Source organism: Takifugu flavidus, chromosome 1, assembly GCF_003711565.1.
Source record: "Takifugu flavidus isolate HTHZ2018 chromosome 1, ASM371156v2, whole genome shotgun sequence".
NCBI classification, from domain to species: domain Eukaryota; kingdom Metazoa; phylum Chordata; class Actinopteri; order Tetraodontiformes; family Tetraodontidae; genus Takifugu; species Takifugu flavidus.
The window spans coordinates 27,309,932-27,326,389 of record NC_079520.1 but is presented as its reverse complement, the minus strand read 5'-3'; the positions used below and the strand labels follow the sequence as shown (position 1 = coordinate 27,326,389).

Here is a 16,458-nt window from a genome sequence, read left to right as displayed (position 1 = left end):
TCTGCTCAGATACGTTTGGGAAATTTCAGATCAATTTGATCTTTTAGAAAAAAGGGAATGATTCCATTTTCAGCTAAAAAAATGTTGAGATGATCAGACTATTGATCGGTAAATGAACGAGTCCAAACTGAACAAATTAAGACAAACTGGTGCTTTTGGACCTACTTTAATGAGTCATCACTGAACAAATTAACTCCAGATTTGGTTTAAACTAAATAGAAACCATTCTGTTTCAAAGTTGAAAAACTGCATAACTGAACAAAAAGAACCCCTCTTAATCACAGGGTTTCAGCTGGATGCTCAAAGAGCGATGAAGCTCCTCAAAAATCAACAAAATGTCTCAAATAATAAATCCCCCATGATAGAAAATATACACACACACACACACACACACACACACAGGCGGGCCAGAGGCGACCTACGAGTCCAGCTTTCCTTGCATCCGTTTGCTTTTGAGTCCTCCAAAAAGTTACAGTATTACAGTCAGAATTTTTGTTAATTTTATTTTAGAAAATGTCCTTAAAGTGTGGCATTTCAAGTCACATTTTGTTTTAAAATACAGAAAATACAGACAGTAGAACATGGATACAGCAAAAAAAGGAAACGAATGACAGAAAATAAAGCTAACAAGCTTTTCTGACTGCTCTAGTTTTCTCTTTCTGAAGGCAGAGGGAGGAGGGCGGAAAAAGAAAAGGTTTCGGGGATGGAGGGAGCGGGGGCAGAAGGAGACAAGTTAGTTAAGGAAACTATGGTTGCTTCAGGGTTCATGTTTAAATTATTCTTTATAAAGTCTAATTTAAGATTTAATCTTTCCTCTCTTTTTTTGTCTTTTTCATTAAATGGTATTTTGATCTTCGGGATCCGGGGCCCTCAGCTCCTCCTCGTGGTCTCAGTCTGAGGACAAGGAATGCCGACGTAAGTCTGGCAGTGGGAACGGAACCACCGTCGCCTTCCTGACCGGCCGACCCGCACCGCCAACTCAAGAAGATAAAGTGGAGTCCTTCTGTGTTTGCTGTGCTTGTGAACGTTGCATGGACTTCTGACTTTCCACATCTCTAAAATGTTTCTCAACCTGGAAGAGTCGAAACAACAACCATCAACCATCAGCGATCCGCCGTCAGGCCCCTCGCACACGGGCAAAAACGCTGCGCCCAATTACATCACGCGCGCGGTGAAACCGTGGCGAGGAGTCGACGCCCACTCCGCTGTGATTGGGCGTCGTGGACCCAACCCTCCCGCTGCCAGCAGGCGTGCTTAAAGGGATAGTTCACCGCCGTCGTCCTCGGGGAAGCAGGAAGTCCGACCACAGGTGAGATAAGGCGCGAATGGTGGCGTTTTATGTCAAGGTCAGGAGCGGCGGGAGGCCTTTGGCGAATAAACGGCGACTTAAAACGACACGAACCTGCAGCCGTTCAGGGTTTGACAGCGAACGACGCCTTTAATTCAGCTCGGGTCATTCCTGATGCAGCAGCCTCTCGCGGCGTTCCCCGTTAACAGCAGCGGATTCTGATCCGCCGGCGCCCGCTCCCGAGGTCGAAGGTCGACAAACAAAAACCAGCGACATTATTTCCGTGTGAGTCACGCCGGCCGCTGGCCCCCGTCCAAACATTCCTGACACGTGAGCGTGCGCGCAAATGTAAACTTTTAGGATCGCAGCTCGGAAGGCCGGAGTTCGGAACGCTCGCGCACGGATCGGTCGCCACCAGGAGCCACGGAGCGCATTAAAGCTGCTGGCGTCCGTACGGCTGCGCTCACGCTTCGCTCCTGTCAGCCTCGACGTTTAAAGGCCCCATTCCCGATCCGGCTCGGCTGTAAAATTCCGGAGTGAGGAACCTCCGCCTGGTTTTCATCAGGACTAAAACCGTCAGTGTGATTAGTTACAAACACATCAGCGCATTTCTGCTGCTGCCGGACGCCGTCAAACGTTCCGGAGGTTCCTTCCTCCTCGCGTGGATTGTTCATAAATCATCGGAATATCGGAATATCATCCTTTACACATGAAAATCTGACGAATCGGCATTTTGCAGGGACTTTGAACCCCGCCCGGGTGATTAAACTGCGTACTTACTATTTTGCGTACATGACTTAAAGCGCTTCCCTCTTTGCCTTTGCAGTTTTCAGCTTGGTAAGGCGGCGAGATGACGACGTCGTCCATCACAATAATGTTCTTCTCCTGCCATTTACAGTCTTTGATGCTGCGGAGAAGAAAAACAGAACCTCGTCTCATCCCCTGTGAGTTCATGAGCCGCGCACGTGCACGTGCGTGAGGTTAAGGAGAGATGCAAACATCAACGGCTTTACGAGGACCCACTGGCTCCATGTGGGTCCCAGTTTGGAACCAGTTAACAGACTACAAACATGCAAAACTGGTTTCAAAAAAAGACGACAGCTCGGAAAAACCTGGAACTGGTTTGGTGGCGAACCCGAGACCCGAGGGCGGCGTCGGGATCCGAGTCGTGTTTATGTTCCTTTGTCAACATACATGTTGCCCGGTCGTCTTTTATTACGGGACAGTCGCACGAGGCTCTGGTGGAGTTGCGAGTGTTTGGCAGGTGTGGCAACAGATCATTCAACTCCACGCGAGACAAATCCGGTCCAGGTTTTATCGGCCCACCATTTGCCTGCATGAGAGCATCTAAGCTCTCAGCTTTGGGCCCGAGGACCGACCCCAGCTCCCCGTCCGGGTCACAGCGTTACTCATCCAGGACTTTGGCTCAGCTTCACCTGTAGTGTTGCACCACCTCCCGACTCAACTGTAGGCTCACTCATCAAAGCATTCCTTTCCCACAGACGTGGCTGTGACTTAAATACCGACGTTCCCTCCTGGGGACGAGCGGCGACCCAACGAGGACGGATCACTCACGTTTTGTGGATGGTCTGGAATAGCTGCTGGCCCTCCACGGAAACCCCAGCACTGATTGCATAGGCTTGCGACAGCTTGTCCTCCTTTTCTGACCGTGCTCGATTGGCAAGCTGTTGAAGATGAAAGAAAACGGAAGGACGTCGTCACATCAAGTGCTTTTGAAGTAGAAACCAGAGTTCTATCCTTTTAAAAACCTTTTTAAACTAGAATTCAAGGGGGATTTCAGGTTGATTACAGGACCGACAACTGCTGGTTGATACCACCGAGTGTGTAAACTAGGGCGATTCAGACCCTTTTGAAGATGGAAACTGACATTAACCAGTAGTAACCAGGAGCGGATTATCATATAATCACATTTACTTGTCTGAAAATCTAAGATATTTGCAGATTAAAGCATTTTTTTGGTTTTTAAAGATGACTGTAGCATTTAAGGGTTCAAACCTTTAGGGGAGCCAGACCCATATTACACAGAACAACTGTGTTTCTGTTCCATACAGCAGCTTTATGTTTTAGACATACACACACATACACACGTCACACACACACAGCGGGTTTACCTTGCTAACATTCAGTGATGCTAGTGGGGGTGGAGTCTCAGTGTGGTCATTTATTATGTCCACATCGGAAACATAGGCTAAGTTGATCAGGATGACGTCGTTGAGGTTTGGCTTACCACTGGAAGAAGCACATTCTTGGGAGGGTTAAGGAAGAAAAAACAGGAAGGTGCAGCATTAAATGAGCAATTCCACCTGAACACCACGAGTTAGCCCGAGCAGAGGCGGCCATCGGGCCAGACACCGACACCCGATTCTGAACACGCGCAGAAACTTGGACACGGTTACAGCAAGACCCCAGGTCTCAACCCTGCTGCTTCTCAGACATCATCTGTCATATTTGTAAGATTCTAAAGACCCTTCACACATCTGTAGGACAAATTATGATCTCTGCCCTAATTTTCCCTGAGTGACCTTTGACCTTTTGCCCTCATGGTGAGAAAATATTTAAGACCCAACACGGGATAAATGCTTACCTATTAATACAGTGGCAGCCGGTCTTTGTAACGGTACCAAAGCAAAAATGACCACTTATTGGTGCTCGATACAATATTTCTAAAGGTCACTGTCATAAATTTCAAAGGCAAAGCCGGAGTAAAAATAAATACGTAAATTTAAACCTTTGCAAATGGAGTAAAATTATAAATCAGAATGAAAAGCTTCCAAAGCGACAGAGAGGCCTAGGATGCTACATAAATGACCCGTAATAGGACCTTTATCCACAGCCTTCAACCTTGTCACGGCGAGGTCAAAAAACCCATCGAGACACGAGCGGGTTTCGAACCCTCGCCCATCCGAGCCGCAACGTTCATAATCCCGATCACGAAGGGGTGCAGACGTCGGCCGTCACCATGCCACGATGCTGCTCCCGTCCCGTCCCAAACCAGGCCCAATTCCACCAAAACACCCCGCGTTTGTCGCCGAACCCGGGCGCCGGACGCCGGATCGCGACCCGGCAGAGCCCCGGGGCGCCGACATCGTTGCCTGAGCCGAAGCCGCAGAGTTGTTAGCATGTTAGCGGTTAGCAGCTCGGAGTAGCGTGGAAGGGCGCTGGGTGTCCATTCATCCCTCGGACGAACCCCCCCACCCCCATCCCCGGGTCTTTTCGGTGGCCCCGCGAACCCGACTCAAGCAACGTATGGGAGCCACCCCGAAGGACCCGGAACCGGCCGAGCCGGAACACGCATCGGGTTTGCGGCTGCGAAGAGCGCACAGCCATGATGCCGTGCGGGCAGGCGCTGCAAGGTTGGGGTCCGGTACTACAATGAGCGGATCCAAAACACATGCACTTCCCTGCACGCGTAGCCGAGCCGCCGAACTCCCCGATACGCCGCCAAAACCCCCCACAAGCCATCGACGGCCGCGCATCTGCCCGACGAAGGGAAATGTTTAAAGAGGCAACGATTTTTACCCCGGCTACAATCAATTACGCCTGCGCGGAGCACTGTTTGACATATTTTCGGTTACCCTACAGGCCCTTGCAACCAGGCAGGCCAGCGGGCCGCCTGCAGCGCCCAGCGGACAAAGGATACTCAGAGTTAACATCTTAGACTGGTAGTCGAAGGCGACTACTTCTCCTTGCAGACGTTGGCCCAAGCATGTGAGGCAAGAGACATGGCTCCCGACGCTGAAATACTCCCCCGGTCCAGGAGCCGCCATCTTCTCCGCCAGGAAACCGGAGCGCCTGCCTTACGTAAAATGACGCGATGGCGTATTGACGAAAGCCGGGCGTGTCCCCAAATACGTCCCGATATTATAATTTATGCCGGCATAACAATTAACACTAGGCGGGAAAAAAAAGACACGACACACACCTGCATTACGCGCATTTGTGTTTAAATGAGTAATTAAGGTGGGCGCACGTTTTGGGCATTGTGTTTTACGGCATCCTTCACAATGTACTGTCAAAGCCCGCCATCTAGTGGTCGCACGGCGTACTGCTCATTACCTGCAGCGCTTCTGAAGTTCATCACAAATCCGGATTTCATTTTGGCTTTTTTTGTAGTGGGTCAGTCCGGAAAGAAAGGAGAATGGAATCGGTGTATACCCAAGGCATCTGGTTCGCTGAGAGTCTGCAGCAGAGGACGATCGACTATCAGAAACTGTGGCTAATAGTCACCCAAATTGGAGATCCAAAAGCAGCCTTTTTGCTTGTCTTTCCTCTGACATATTTCATCAGCAAACGAACTGGGACTGCGGTGCTTTGGGTAGCAGCTGTATCAGAGTGGCTAAACCTGGTGTTTAAATGGTAAGTGTTCAAACAAATAAACGCAGTTTATAGATATATACGTATAGTTTGTACACTCATAAAATGTTAATATTTGATAATGAAAACACACATGTCATGCAAAGCTTATTAGACTGCTGACGTTCAAAGTATATACATGTGTCATATTTGATTATTTGAATGTGATGTTCTCTGTTTTGTTTTGGTTCTTTTAATATTAATTGCCAAATAGTGACAATGGCTTTTCCTGTTGGCAATGGTGACGTTGTGCCAAAGATACACCATTGAGGAAAGATGCTCTACTCTCCAACCTCGAAAACGTGTGTTCGCGTAAAAATATCTGCTAAAAATAACAGGAGCCAACAGAGCAAACTTTTGCAATCACGTTTTATTTATGTTTACATCATTTTTTCCAGAAATGTGATTTTTCTTTTTTAAATTTAAAACGTGTTTAATAAAGCCATGAATGGAAACAAGGCCGGAAGCCTGACTCAGATCGTTCAAATATGTTTAGTGTGAGCCATCTTAACCTACCTTCAACAATCTTTGGTTACAGTCCAACGGCCAGCGCTGTCCGGGTTGAAAATTTAACACCGGAACTTTTCTGACATTATACATTATACTACATTATACATTATACTACAAGTATTTTTTTTATTATTATTTTAAACTATAAATGAAAGATGACGTATTAATGTATCTCTCAACCCGAAATTACCGTATTAAAAAAAGCGAAGATAGTGGTCCAAAAAATAAATAAAACACGGATTACTTTCATGTTGAAATTCCTCAGTACTGTTTATGGCTGATTCTAGTTGGGGTACAATTATGCATTATATATATTACAGAAATGTACACCATTTAATGTTTTTTTTTCTTAATCTCAGGATGCTTTTTGGAGAAAGGCCATTTTGGTGGATGGGCGAATCACATTTATTTGACACCGTGCAACCTAAAGTTCAGCAGTTTCCATCCACTTGTGAAACAGGTCCTGGTGAGTAATTATGGCAGCAATCACTAATCCACCACCCATTATAGCAAATAAGGCTAATAAAAATGATATTTCTGTCTCAGGCAGCCCTTCGGGACATGCCATGGTGACGGCGGCAACCTGGTGGGTGATGGTGTCCTCGCTGGGGTCATTTCTGTATTTGCGTACTCAGAGGTGTGCTCATCGAACACAACATATTTGCTGATTTGTCTTCAAAATTGTAGAATTAAAAATCCCCCCAAAAAATAGCAAAGCTCTATTTTTGGTGTCTCCTTCCATCCGTCTCCAGTGTGGTGTTATCGGCTGTTCCCTACCTGCTCTATGTTGGCATGTTGGTGGCTGTTGGACTCTCCCGGATCTTCATCCTCGCACACTTTCCTCACCAGGTCATTGCGGGGTCCTTAGCAGGTCTCAACTTTGTAACATTATGCAAACATATCCACATATGTCGTGAGTTGGTGATTAAAACCATCATTATTCCAGGTTTCATCCTGGGGATTATCCTGAGCCGCAGGGTCCCACAAGGTCGCTCCCTGCTCTTCATCGGTATTGTTCTGCTGCTTGGTACCGTCACCCTGCATTCTGGACTCCAGTGGCTGGGAATCAAGCTCTCCTGGTGAGCTCCCTGTTTGATGACATTTGTTGTATGTCATAATATGTTCTGCAAGGTCAGAAAGTCCTTTAAACCGCTCCACAGGTCCATTCCTTTGGCCAAGAAATGGTGCAGTCGTGCAGAATGGATCCGAATGGAGACGGCCCCCTTCTCTGCCCTGACTCGAGACTGTGGGGCTCTACTGGGTTTGGGTCTGGCCCAGTGCTGGAGGCCTTGCGGATGGCCCTTGTCCAGGGCCCCACGAGCGTTGTCTCTGGCCATTTCGTCCATGGGGCTGTACCACATTAACCGCCTGCCACTCCCGCTTCAGCCACAGGGCTTCTTCTACGGCTGTTTCTTGCTGAAGCATCTGCTGGTGCCTCAACTGGTCATGGTGCTGGTTCCGGGCCTTATTTACCTCTTCACCCCCAAAAGGAAACAGTGATGGACACCACAGTATTAGAGGGGGGGGAGTTTCAGTTGTCCCAGTTCACGCCGTATTGAATTTGATTCCTTTACATGCAGGTTTGGGAACTGAGGCCACGTCCTCGTGCTTTAAATGTTTGCTTTGTTTTTCACACGATCACGTTTATGTCCAATGAGCAAAACTTTCGGTCAGAACTTAACAGGTTTAAGAGTTTGGGGTGGGAATGCAGCCTAAATGAGCTTTGAAAGGGCAAACCACTGATTTATGATGTTTTTGTGGCCATAACAACTGAAAAGGTCTCCGAATCTTCAGATTTATCTTCCCTTGTCTGCAGCACATATAAACACGGTGTCGTGTCATCAGTCTTGGTTTCTGCTTCGGTCGTCCATGTTGACAACTTCATGCTGTCTGATGTGAAAAAGTGATTTTTTAACTACAACTATTACCATCACTGCTGATTCTGAATATTCACAACCACCCTGAATGTGTCCAGCTTGTTACAATGTTGCATTGAGACTTGTTTATGATTGTATATGATTTTAAGGTGATCCTGGCATGTTTGAAAACAACCTATTGAATTAAATCTCTTATCAATTCTAAGTCAAACAGCATGAAAGGAAATGTAAAGATGTGAGGTGGTTTAATTTAGAGACCAAAGAAAATGCAAGACAATTGAAATGATCTGAGGTGTAAAGTCAAAATGATGGTCTAGAGAGTGAAAATGAAAGATTTTTGATGTGTAAAACTGTCCTGATATCTAATAAACCAGCTGCTGTCTATTTTAGCATTTAAATGAACAAAATAAAACAACATGCAGGGTTGTTTTCTTTCCCATTTGGTAACCATTTATAAATAAGTTCTTTTATCCTTAATACACAGGTTTGGCTGTACAGATTACAATCAGTTATCATGAGATAAAAACACATTCTTTTTTATTGTTTTTAATTAAACTTTTTATCACAGCGATCTGAAAGCTCACATTTACAGACAAGAGAACTCCGCTCAGCAAGCAAACACGTTTAAAATCAACAAAAAGAACCTTTCGCTTTTGGGGAAAAAAGAAAAATCTGGGATGTGGGTCAGAACAAGCGTCTGGACCCTCCGAGTCAGGACACTTCTATACATGTTTCCACTGAAGCTCATGGAAAGAATAACAACATGCATCAGAATATTTACAGCAAACTAATATTTACACTCATTTTGGAACCATTCAGCCCCCCCAACCCCCCTCCAATAGCCTCCATATAGAAGTTTTCTTGAAATTAAGTATAATACAATTTATACCTTCATTTCTGTAAAGATAAGTGGGGCATCTCTCTGCTAGCGTCTGAAACGGAACCAAACAGAACCAAAAATTAAACGTTACAAAGAGTCTGTAACTGTCCCCACATATACAAAGAACCCGAATATTCTTTATTCCACCTGCTTTTTCCTCTCTGTTTTTTTTTTTTTTTGCAATGATATTTCGCAGCGTGTGCAAACCCAGTGGATCGGACTGGAACCACTCCACTTAATCGGCCTCGACTGACCCCCGAGCTGGACTGTTCTGTAATTACAGCTTGTGCTAGAAAGGCTCAACATCTTCGGCGGCTCAACGGCGATTGCTCTTGGTGTCGTCATCCCTCATTTGTACAGCGAACCATTCAACAACAGCGTCGATGACAGTCTGCTCAGAGGTCTGACTGATGTCTCTCTCTCTCACACACACACGCACGCACACACACACACACGCACAGTCCAGATTCAACAATTGTCGCAAGTGAAGTACATAAAGTGCACCCTCGTGAGAACTCAACAGGTGTTGTTTTTAGTGCAGATGGTGGAGTTGAAGAGCACAGAGCTGTGTGCAACAGTGTGATGCGTTTGCTTGCCTTTACCCCCCCCCCCCTCCCCCCGAGGAACGTGCGGCGCCACGGCCTGTGGAGGCGGGACAAAGGCGAGCTCCGATGTCCTGACATGGACTTCTCTGCATGAACGTAAAGTCCCTGTAGCCTGAGACCCAGGACGCGGCCGCTGGGACCTCTGGTTGCAGAAGGTGATGGTGGAGCGGAGTCAAGGTCGTCTACTGACCACAAGCAGCAGTGGCGTTTGGTTTTTGACATCGTACTAAGGCATATCATGAGGTCAGTGATACAGTAATGACTCTACAAAGAAATATATAAAGATCTGAATATACATGCCTGAGGTGACGTGTCTGGATTAACCGACAACAATTAAGCATAAATATGTGTATTTCTGCATGAACAACTTTGATTTGGGTTTTAGTTTCGGGCCATTTTGGGGGTTGAGTGGCAGAGAATAGTTACTAACCTTATTAACCTTATTAATATTAACCTATTCTGTTGTGAGGAGGATGTGAGGAGGTGCAGCTTTTCTGCTTTGATCTCATCTGCATCTAGGAGCTGTTAAATATCATAGGTTAGCTTAGTTTAGTGTTAGCATTAGCAAAATAACTGTAACTACTGTCATGGTGTGTGTGATCTATAGATACAGTGTATTGTTCGGTCCCCTTTTAACGATGGAAAATGAATATTCAGTCCCCCCCCAATCATCAACTTAAAGTTCTGCTGCATTTTGACGCAACGGGGGCAAATGTGTAGCTCAGAGTGGGGCATTTGTCCTCTTTCTTTCCCCTGATCATTCTTCCACATGTCTGACCGGCGGTGGGACACAAAGGCAAGTTAACAGAATACAATTCCAACACAAACTAGGCTTTGTTTTATTTCTATGTACAATATGGAACTTATTATATTATAAATATTGTTATTTTTCTCTAAGTACTGACTTGAGCCACCTGTGTTGTCTAAGCGATGTACAGTATCGAACATATAATATTGTCTTACATAGAATAGAGCCTACTAGCGACCTTGGTTAAGAGCACACTTTGAAGAAAGAGAAGGTGGATACGGAGTCCGCAGAGAGTCCGATGATTGGAACGCTCACTGTGTTCAGCGGTGGGAGCGTTGTGCCATCTTGGAAGTGCACTGGTCTCTGATTCCGTCCTCAGGACCCTCCTGTTGTCCCCGCGTGTGGAATAAGAAAATGGCGTCTTCTTCTCGCTGTCAGTGGCTGGCGTTTGTCAGTAGCTCGTGGTGTGTCGGCGCAGGTGGGGTCCTCTCTGACTGGACTGGCGTCCCGCGAGCAGAAGCTGGTGGGCTCCGGGATGATTCCCGTCTCGCTTCCGCCAGCCAGTCAAAGGGCGTCCATCACACGTTTGACTCCACGAAGGGTCTCTTTGGTTTGATGGGGGAGGTGGGGCCCTGGGTCCGGGAGTCACGCGAGAGCTGGCGGTACATGTTGTCCTGGTAGGCCTGGGCCACGGGCAGAGTCCTCGCCACCTTCACGTCCTGGTAGGTGGGCACCTGGCTGACTCGCTCCAGGATGTCCCCACTTCCGCGGGATCCGTTTGTTAGCTTGCCCAGCGAGGGGGGCGGGGTCTGGGAGTAGTAGTCCTCTTCTATCAGGTGTCCATTTTGGGCGTTATTTGTCTTGTTGTAGTAGGCGATATTGCCCAGCGAAGCGGGGGGGCTGTAGGTGGATCCTTGCTGAACTAGCTGGCCGGGCGAGGTGGGGCTGATGGCGGAGTCCATGGAGGTCATGGCCCTGGACCGGGAGGGCTGATGCAGGTACTGCTGAGTCCGCGCGGTCTTGTCTATGACGCCCATGAAAGGCGTGTTCCGAGAGCGCGTGGCCTCCCCCTGATAGAGCCCCCCGCCGCCCTGGGAGGGAGAAATGGGGGAGATGTCATCGCAGGTGCGCTCGTAAGTGGCCTGGAGGGGGATCTCCATCTGCTGAATAGAAATGGAAGGCCTGAAACTTGGAGCTAAGTTTGTGGTGGATCCAGTCGAGATGTTGTTGCTGGAGGGCGAGAACCGGAGGCCGACGCTCTGAGAGTGGATGAGAGGTCTGGGGGCCGTCACGTGCTGCTTCATCTCAGTAGTATTGGCACTGATGGGGCGTCTCGCCATATGGGGGATCTCGGGGGAGCCCAGCTGGCAGGGGGGCACGGCGCCGCTGCGTTCCAGTACGTGCTCGGTGACGGGGTAGTAGGCGGCCGACTGGCTGCGGCTTATCTGAGGCGTCTGGCTGTAACGGATGCCCCCCGGGCCCCCGCTGCTGGCGCGGTAGGCTGAGGAGGGGCGTTGGGGTAGCTCATCCTTCAACAGGCTCGACTCCATAACCCCTCCTCGGCCACCGTGCTGACAGAGGGCCCCAGAACTGAGGCTGGCCTGGACCTGGGACATGGACCGTCCATCCAGCGATGGCTGGTACACGAGTCGGCTCTCCACATCCACCGACCCCCCTTGGTAGCGGCCCCCCATGGAGTGTCCCATCTGGCCGCCGTAGAGGCTATTGCCCATCACGCCGGGCTGGTTTGTGCGGACGATCTGGGCTATTGAGGGCTGAAGACGAAGGCCTTGGGCTTGGTGGTGTTGGGAGGACAGAGAAGGCTGTGAGCTCAGCTGAAAGGAACGCTGGCTGCTCATTTTAGAGAGGGGCGATTTGGGTCTCCCAGGAAGCTGCTCCGTCTGATAGCGGACCGGGGACCCAGACTGGGACCGATAGAGACAAACACTCTCCAGCGGAGGACTTGATCTGTACTGAGCGGCCCGACGTAAAGGGGATGGTGGTGGGCTCTGGTGATCCATCCCCGGACCCCCAGAGCCCAGGGGAGGCGGGCTGAAGCTGTAGGACTGCTGGTGCACGGGGGAGGTGTGAGGCGGGCTGTGCCGGTAGTGTGAATTCTGATGCGTCGGGGACAAGGAGGGCGACGTGGAGTGGTACGTCCCCCGAGTTGGAGAGGACATGGAGGAGGACGTGGGATGGTATTCGTAAGGCGGACCCATGGGCGATCCTCCCGTTAGGTATATCTGATCCGGATGGGTGGGAGAGAGAGGCGGGCTCTGGATGATAGGGAGGCTGGAAGGATCCGAGAGAGATTCGGGTGGGGGAAGACCCACCGTCATGGCCTCCAACTCCTGCTCCAGGTAGTCCTCGTCCTCAAACAAGTCTTGGACGGGCTCCATGTCCTCTAGACGGGGTTCCGGGGGAGGGGGGAGAGGCATGGCCAAAGACAGCGACTCTTCCTCCTCGGGAGGAGGCGTAGGTGGGGGGGAAGGGGGAGGTTCCAGCTCCAGCTCCTGATGCTGGTGCTCCTGCTGGCTGAACTGGTGGCACTCCTCCTCCACCCGCTGGAGCAGCCTCTGGATCTCCCGGTTGTTGGGGCTATGCTTTATGGCCTCTTTTAGGTCCTCCAAGGCTTCAGGAAATTGTCTGAAAGCAGCAGGATGAAAGTGCAACGTTCAATCAGGTGCTACAAAGAAGGAGAACTCAGTTCCACACCTACTTTCTGTTTCCATTCTCTACTTTTAGCTTCATATTAAACTTGTGTCTTTACTTTTACCACGGTACTGTGACCAGAGTCTGAACTTACACTATAGTTTGGGATGGATCCGTGTTTTTAAAAACAAGCAAAGGCTAAAAGCTTCCAAAGGTATTGAGATGAGCTTCCAGCTTTACCTGCTGCTACGCTTGGCTCGCGCCCTGGCGTAATAGGCCTCGTAACATTTTGGTTTCAGTTCCAGTGCCTTTGTAGCAAATTCCTCAGCCATCCCAAAGTCCTGCAGAACGCAAAGAAAACACCTAAACTCAACACCGCCAACGGTGCGTGGTTGCCATGGTAACCCAGGAGAATTAGACAAATCTCCGAAGGCGGCCCGGAGGACTTACGTTCATTTTCCTGCGACATCGGGACAGGTTGAGGAACAGCGATACTTTTAGTTCCCTGAACGTCTTGAGGTCCTCGCTGAAGCCTTCGCGTGGGAACTTTTTGAGAGCATACTGGTAACGTTGTGCCGCTTCCTTCACCTTCCCCTTCTGTTCCACAGGAAAAAGACTAATAAACATCCCACTAGATGACCCCCCCCACGGTATATTGTCATAACTAGCAGCCCTAAAATAAAGACCAAGGTTATATTTGACATTTAATAGACAGTTAATACAGCAGATTTGTAGACGCATGTCTGCAGTCTGACCTTGTAAAAGCCGTCCCCCTCCTCGATGAGTTTGCTGAGTAAGATGATCATGATGTCGGGTTTGGAGGTGGCCATGGCCCATGTGGCCGGACCTGCATCAACACAGGAGGAGGAGGGATGAAAAGGGAGGATCCGAGAAACGAGAGACAGAAAGTCGGAGAAAGAAGAGAGCAACGCAGGAATCACCACACACACACACACACACGCACGCACACACACACACACAGTAGAAACAGGGATGAGCACAACTGTTGGGATGAGTGATGGAGGAGAGATGAGCGATCCACTGCAGAAAAAATATTAGAAAACATTTTGACAGTATGGAAACACCGCTGTGCTTCATGTGTTTGGACCGAGTTTTGGAATCAAATGACCTTCTCAACTTATAACCACATTCTAAAAAAATAAAAAATAAAAAAAAATACCCGTTGAGTTTTAAAAATGAGAAATATTCGCTTTGGACTAAAATAATCATTAACTGCAACCAAAACACAGTTGAGAAATACAAATGGCCACAGATCCCAGACCAAATTATGTGGCACAGAATTAGGAAGAGGACAAAAAGCACAATTATGAGTTAGACTTTTTGCAGACCAGAAATAGAAAAAAAATATCTGAAAATCGTTAGAAATGGTTGAATTTCAATTCACTCAACCTAGAGTGACCGCTGAGCCATAACATATATTTAGTAAAAGCATAATATTGTGGGAAGAGGAGGGGACCATGGTAACAATGAGGAGGGGACCATGAGGAGGGGACCATGGTAACAATGAGGAGGGGACCATGAGGAGGGGACCATGGTAACGATGAGGAGGGGACCATGGTAACGATGAGGAGGGGACCTTGGTAACGATGAGGAGGGGACCATGGTAACGATGAGGAGGGGACCATGGTAACGATGAGGAGGGGACCATGGTAACGATGAGGAGGGGACCATGGTAACAATGAGGAGGGGACCTTGGTAACAATGAGGAGGGGACCATGGTAACAATGAGGAGGGGACCTTGGTAACAATGAGGAGGGGACCTTGGTAACAATGAGGAGGGGACCTTGGTAACAATGAGGAGGGGACCATGGTAACGATGAGGAGGGGACCATGGTAACAATGAGGAGGGGACCATGGTAACAATGAGGAGGGGACCTTGCACAGGGAGACACAAGATAAGTGCAAAACATAAAGAGAGAGAAAAGAGCAAGCAGGGGTGCAGATGTGGACTGTTCACTGAGCTGGTGGGGGTGCTGGGGGGGGGGGGATGCTACTGTCTTATATGGCATGAGACATCTGAAGACGGTCGGTGCACAGCTGGGAGCGGTTGATCACCTCCGTCTGTGGTGGTGGTTGGACAGAGGAATCACAGACACATGCGATCGTATGCTAACTGACATACAGCTGTTACTGGGGGGGTTCCTCATGCATCTGTGGGATGGAAGGTACACACCTCTGAAGACAGGCTGGAGGCCGGGCATGCTCTTGTTAACCACTTGGATATTACAGTCCCGCCAGGAATTTGCAACATCATGATCACAGCAATTAAAGGAAATTGACGCAATCCCAGAGTGTCTCTGCACAAACTACGGTCCTCGTCTCAAAATGGGAGGAAGACGTTACCAAAGTCACATCTGTGTTGGCCGGTCCACCAAAACAAAAGACAGTTTTTGCAAGCAGCGATAAATCCACTGCATCTCAATTAGCCTGGGTTACCATGGCAACACGCAGATTTTCCAACCACAAAATACACAAAAGAGAGGCCAAAATGTCCAAACAACAGTCCGGACTAATCCCCCTGACAGAGGCGCCTGTGTCCACACGTGCCGACCTTCAAGGACGCCCATCAATGCTTGGTGCAAAGTTAAAAAATAAGCAGCCACATCTAAAAAAAAACCAGAGCATGTACGACCTGCTCAAGTGTTCCTGGGGCGATAAAGTTGGAGCAAAATATCACAATTACAAGAATCGTGTGCTCTGATCACGACGAGGCACGAGGCTGACACCCGCAACGCTCGAATCTGGCTTTTGGCAAAAAAATAAAAATAAATAAAAAAGAGTGCGAAACAATGCACCTTTCAGACTACAAAACTGCTTTAAAAAAAAAAAAAAAAGCCGCAAAAGTTTCTCCTGTGGGTTTGTCATGCTATAATGTGAAATGCAGACATTTTTGACCACATTCATTACAAAAAAAATTGCAAAATCCTGGAGGGACTGACATTAGCATCTACTGCTACGCAATCGCAACCGAGTCGCTGTCTGTGCTAATACCTTTTGTGTGTTATTATTTGTCAGTGTGGGAAGGTTTTTGGTAGCTAAGCTGGCCTGCTGACACTTAGGACGACACATACAACACAGAGAGAGGAGATAGAGCTGTCAAAATGCCTGGTGGGGTGAGAAGTCGACAGCCTTGGCTTTACCTCGGGGCCGACTGGGCAGCGTCTGACATCCTGAGGCCGAAGAAAGAGGCGGAGGGGTGAGGGGGAGAAGGAGAAGGTGGCGGAAGATATATAAGTGGTGGGGGGCACAGGGAAGGGGGAGGAGGCCAGAGTTGTCAGAGAAGTTATGGCAGTAGTGATGAAGGAGAAGTGAAGAAAAAAGGAACACAAAAAGCAGCAGTGAGACGCGCAGATACAAAAGAAAAGGAAAAAAACTGTGAAAAAACTACTACGGGCACTAATAACAACCTGTCTCTGAGCAGAGGAACAGAGAGAGAGAGAGAGAGGGGGAGACAGAAGCAAACAGAAAGCAAAGCAGGATATTGCAGCAGTAGTACAATAAAA

The 16,458-nt window shown here is 48.5% G+C and overlaps 3 protein-coding genes across 22 annotated transcripts in view; 1 reads left to right on the top strand and 2 right to left on the bottom strand.

Annotated features, from left to right (window-relative positions):
- Positions 1-477: 477 nt before the first annotated feature.
- lsm12b (LSM12 homolog b) lies at positions 478-5,140 on the bottom strand. Its single transcript, XM_057058264.1, has 5 exons — positions 4,950-5,140; positions 3,421-3,554; positions 2,864-2,973; positions 2,069-2,195; positions 478-1,072 (listed from the first exon to the last, which is right to left on the bottom strand). The coding sequence occupies exons 1-5, from the start codon at positions 5,074-5,076 to the stop codon at positions 980-982; spliced, it is 591 nt and encodes a 196-aa protein (XP_056914244.1). The 5' UTR covers positions 5,077-5,140; the 3' UTR covers positions 478-979.
- A 143-nt stretch (positions 5,141-5,283) lies between these two features.
- Positions 5,284-8,475, top strand: g6pc3 (glucose-6-phosphatase catalytic subunit 3). Its single transcript, XM_057058202.1, has 6 exons — positions 5,284-5,665; positions 6,532-6,638; positions 6,719-6,809; positions 6,925-7,043; positions 7,119-7,251; positions 7,333-8,475. Exons 1-6 carry the CDS (start codon positions 5,448-5,450, stop codon positions 7,670-7,672), a joined length of 1,008 nt encoding a protein of 335 aa, XP_056914182.1. The 5' UTR covers positions 5,284-5,447; the 3' UTR covers positions 7,673-8,475.
- Positions 8,476-8,579: 104 nt separating this feature from the next.
- tanc2b (tetratricopeptide repeat, ankyrin repeat and coiled-coil containing 2b) overlaps positions 8,580-16,458 on the bottom strand; it is a 98,639-nt gene continuing 90,760 nt past the window's right edge. For 17 of the 20 annotated variants that reach the window (XM_057057938.1, XM_057057973.1, XM_057057928.1 and 14 more), the window contains 5 exons: positions 16,096-16,125; positions 13,690-13,781; positions 13,385-13,531; positions 13,175-13,275; positions 8,580-12,928 (listed from right to left, as the gene is read on the bottom strand). In XM_057057938.1, coding sequence (XP_056913918.1) covers positions 10,861-12,928; positions 13,175-13,275; positions 13,385-13,531; positions 13,690-13,781; positions 16,096-16,125 — 2,438 coding nt within the window. In that variant the 3' untranslated portion in view covers positions 8,580-10,860. The remainder of the gene's footprint in view (positions 12,929-13,174; positions 13,276-13,384; positions 13,532-13,689; positions 13,782-16,095; positions 16,126-16,458) is intronic. The other 3 variants (XM_057057946.1, XM_057057878.1, XM_057057894.1) reach the window with 1 other exon arrangement.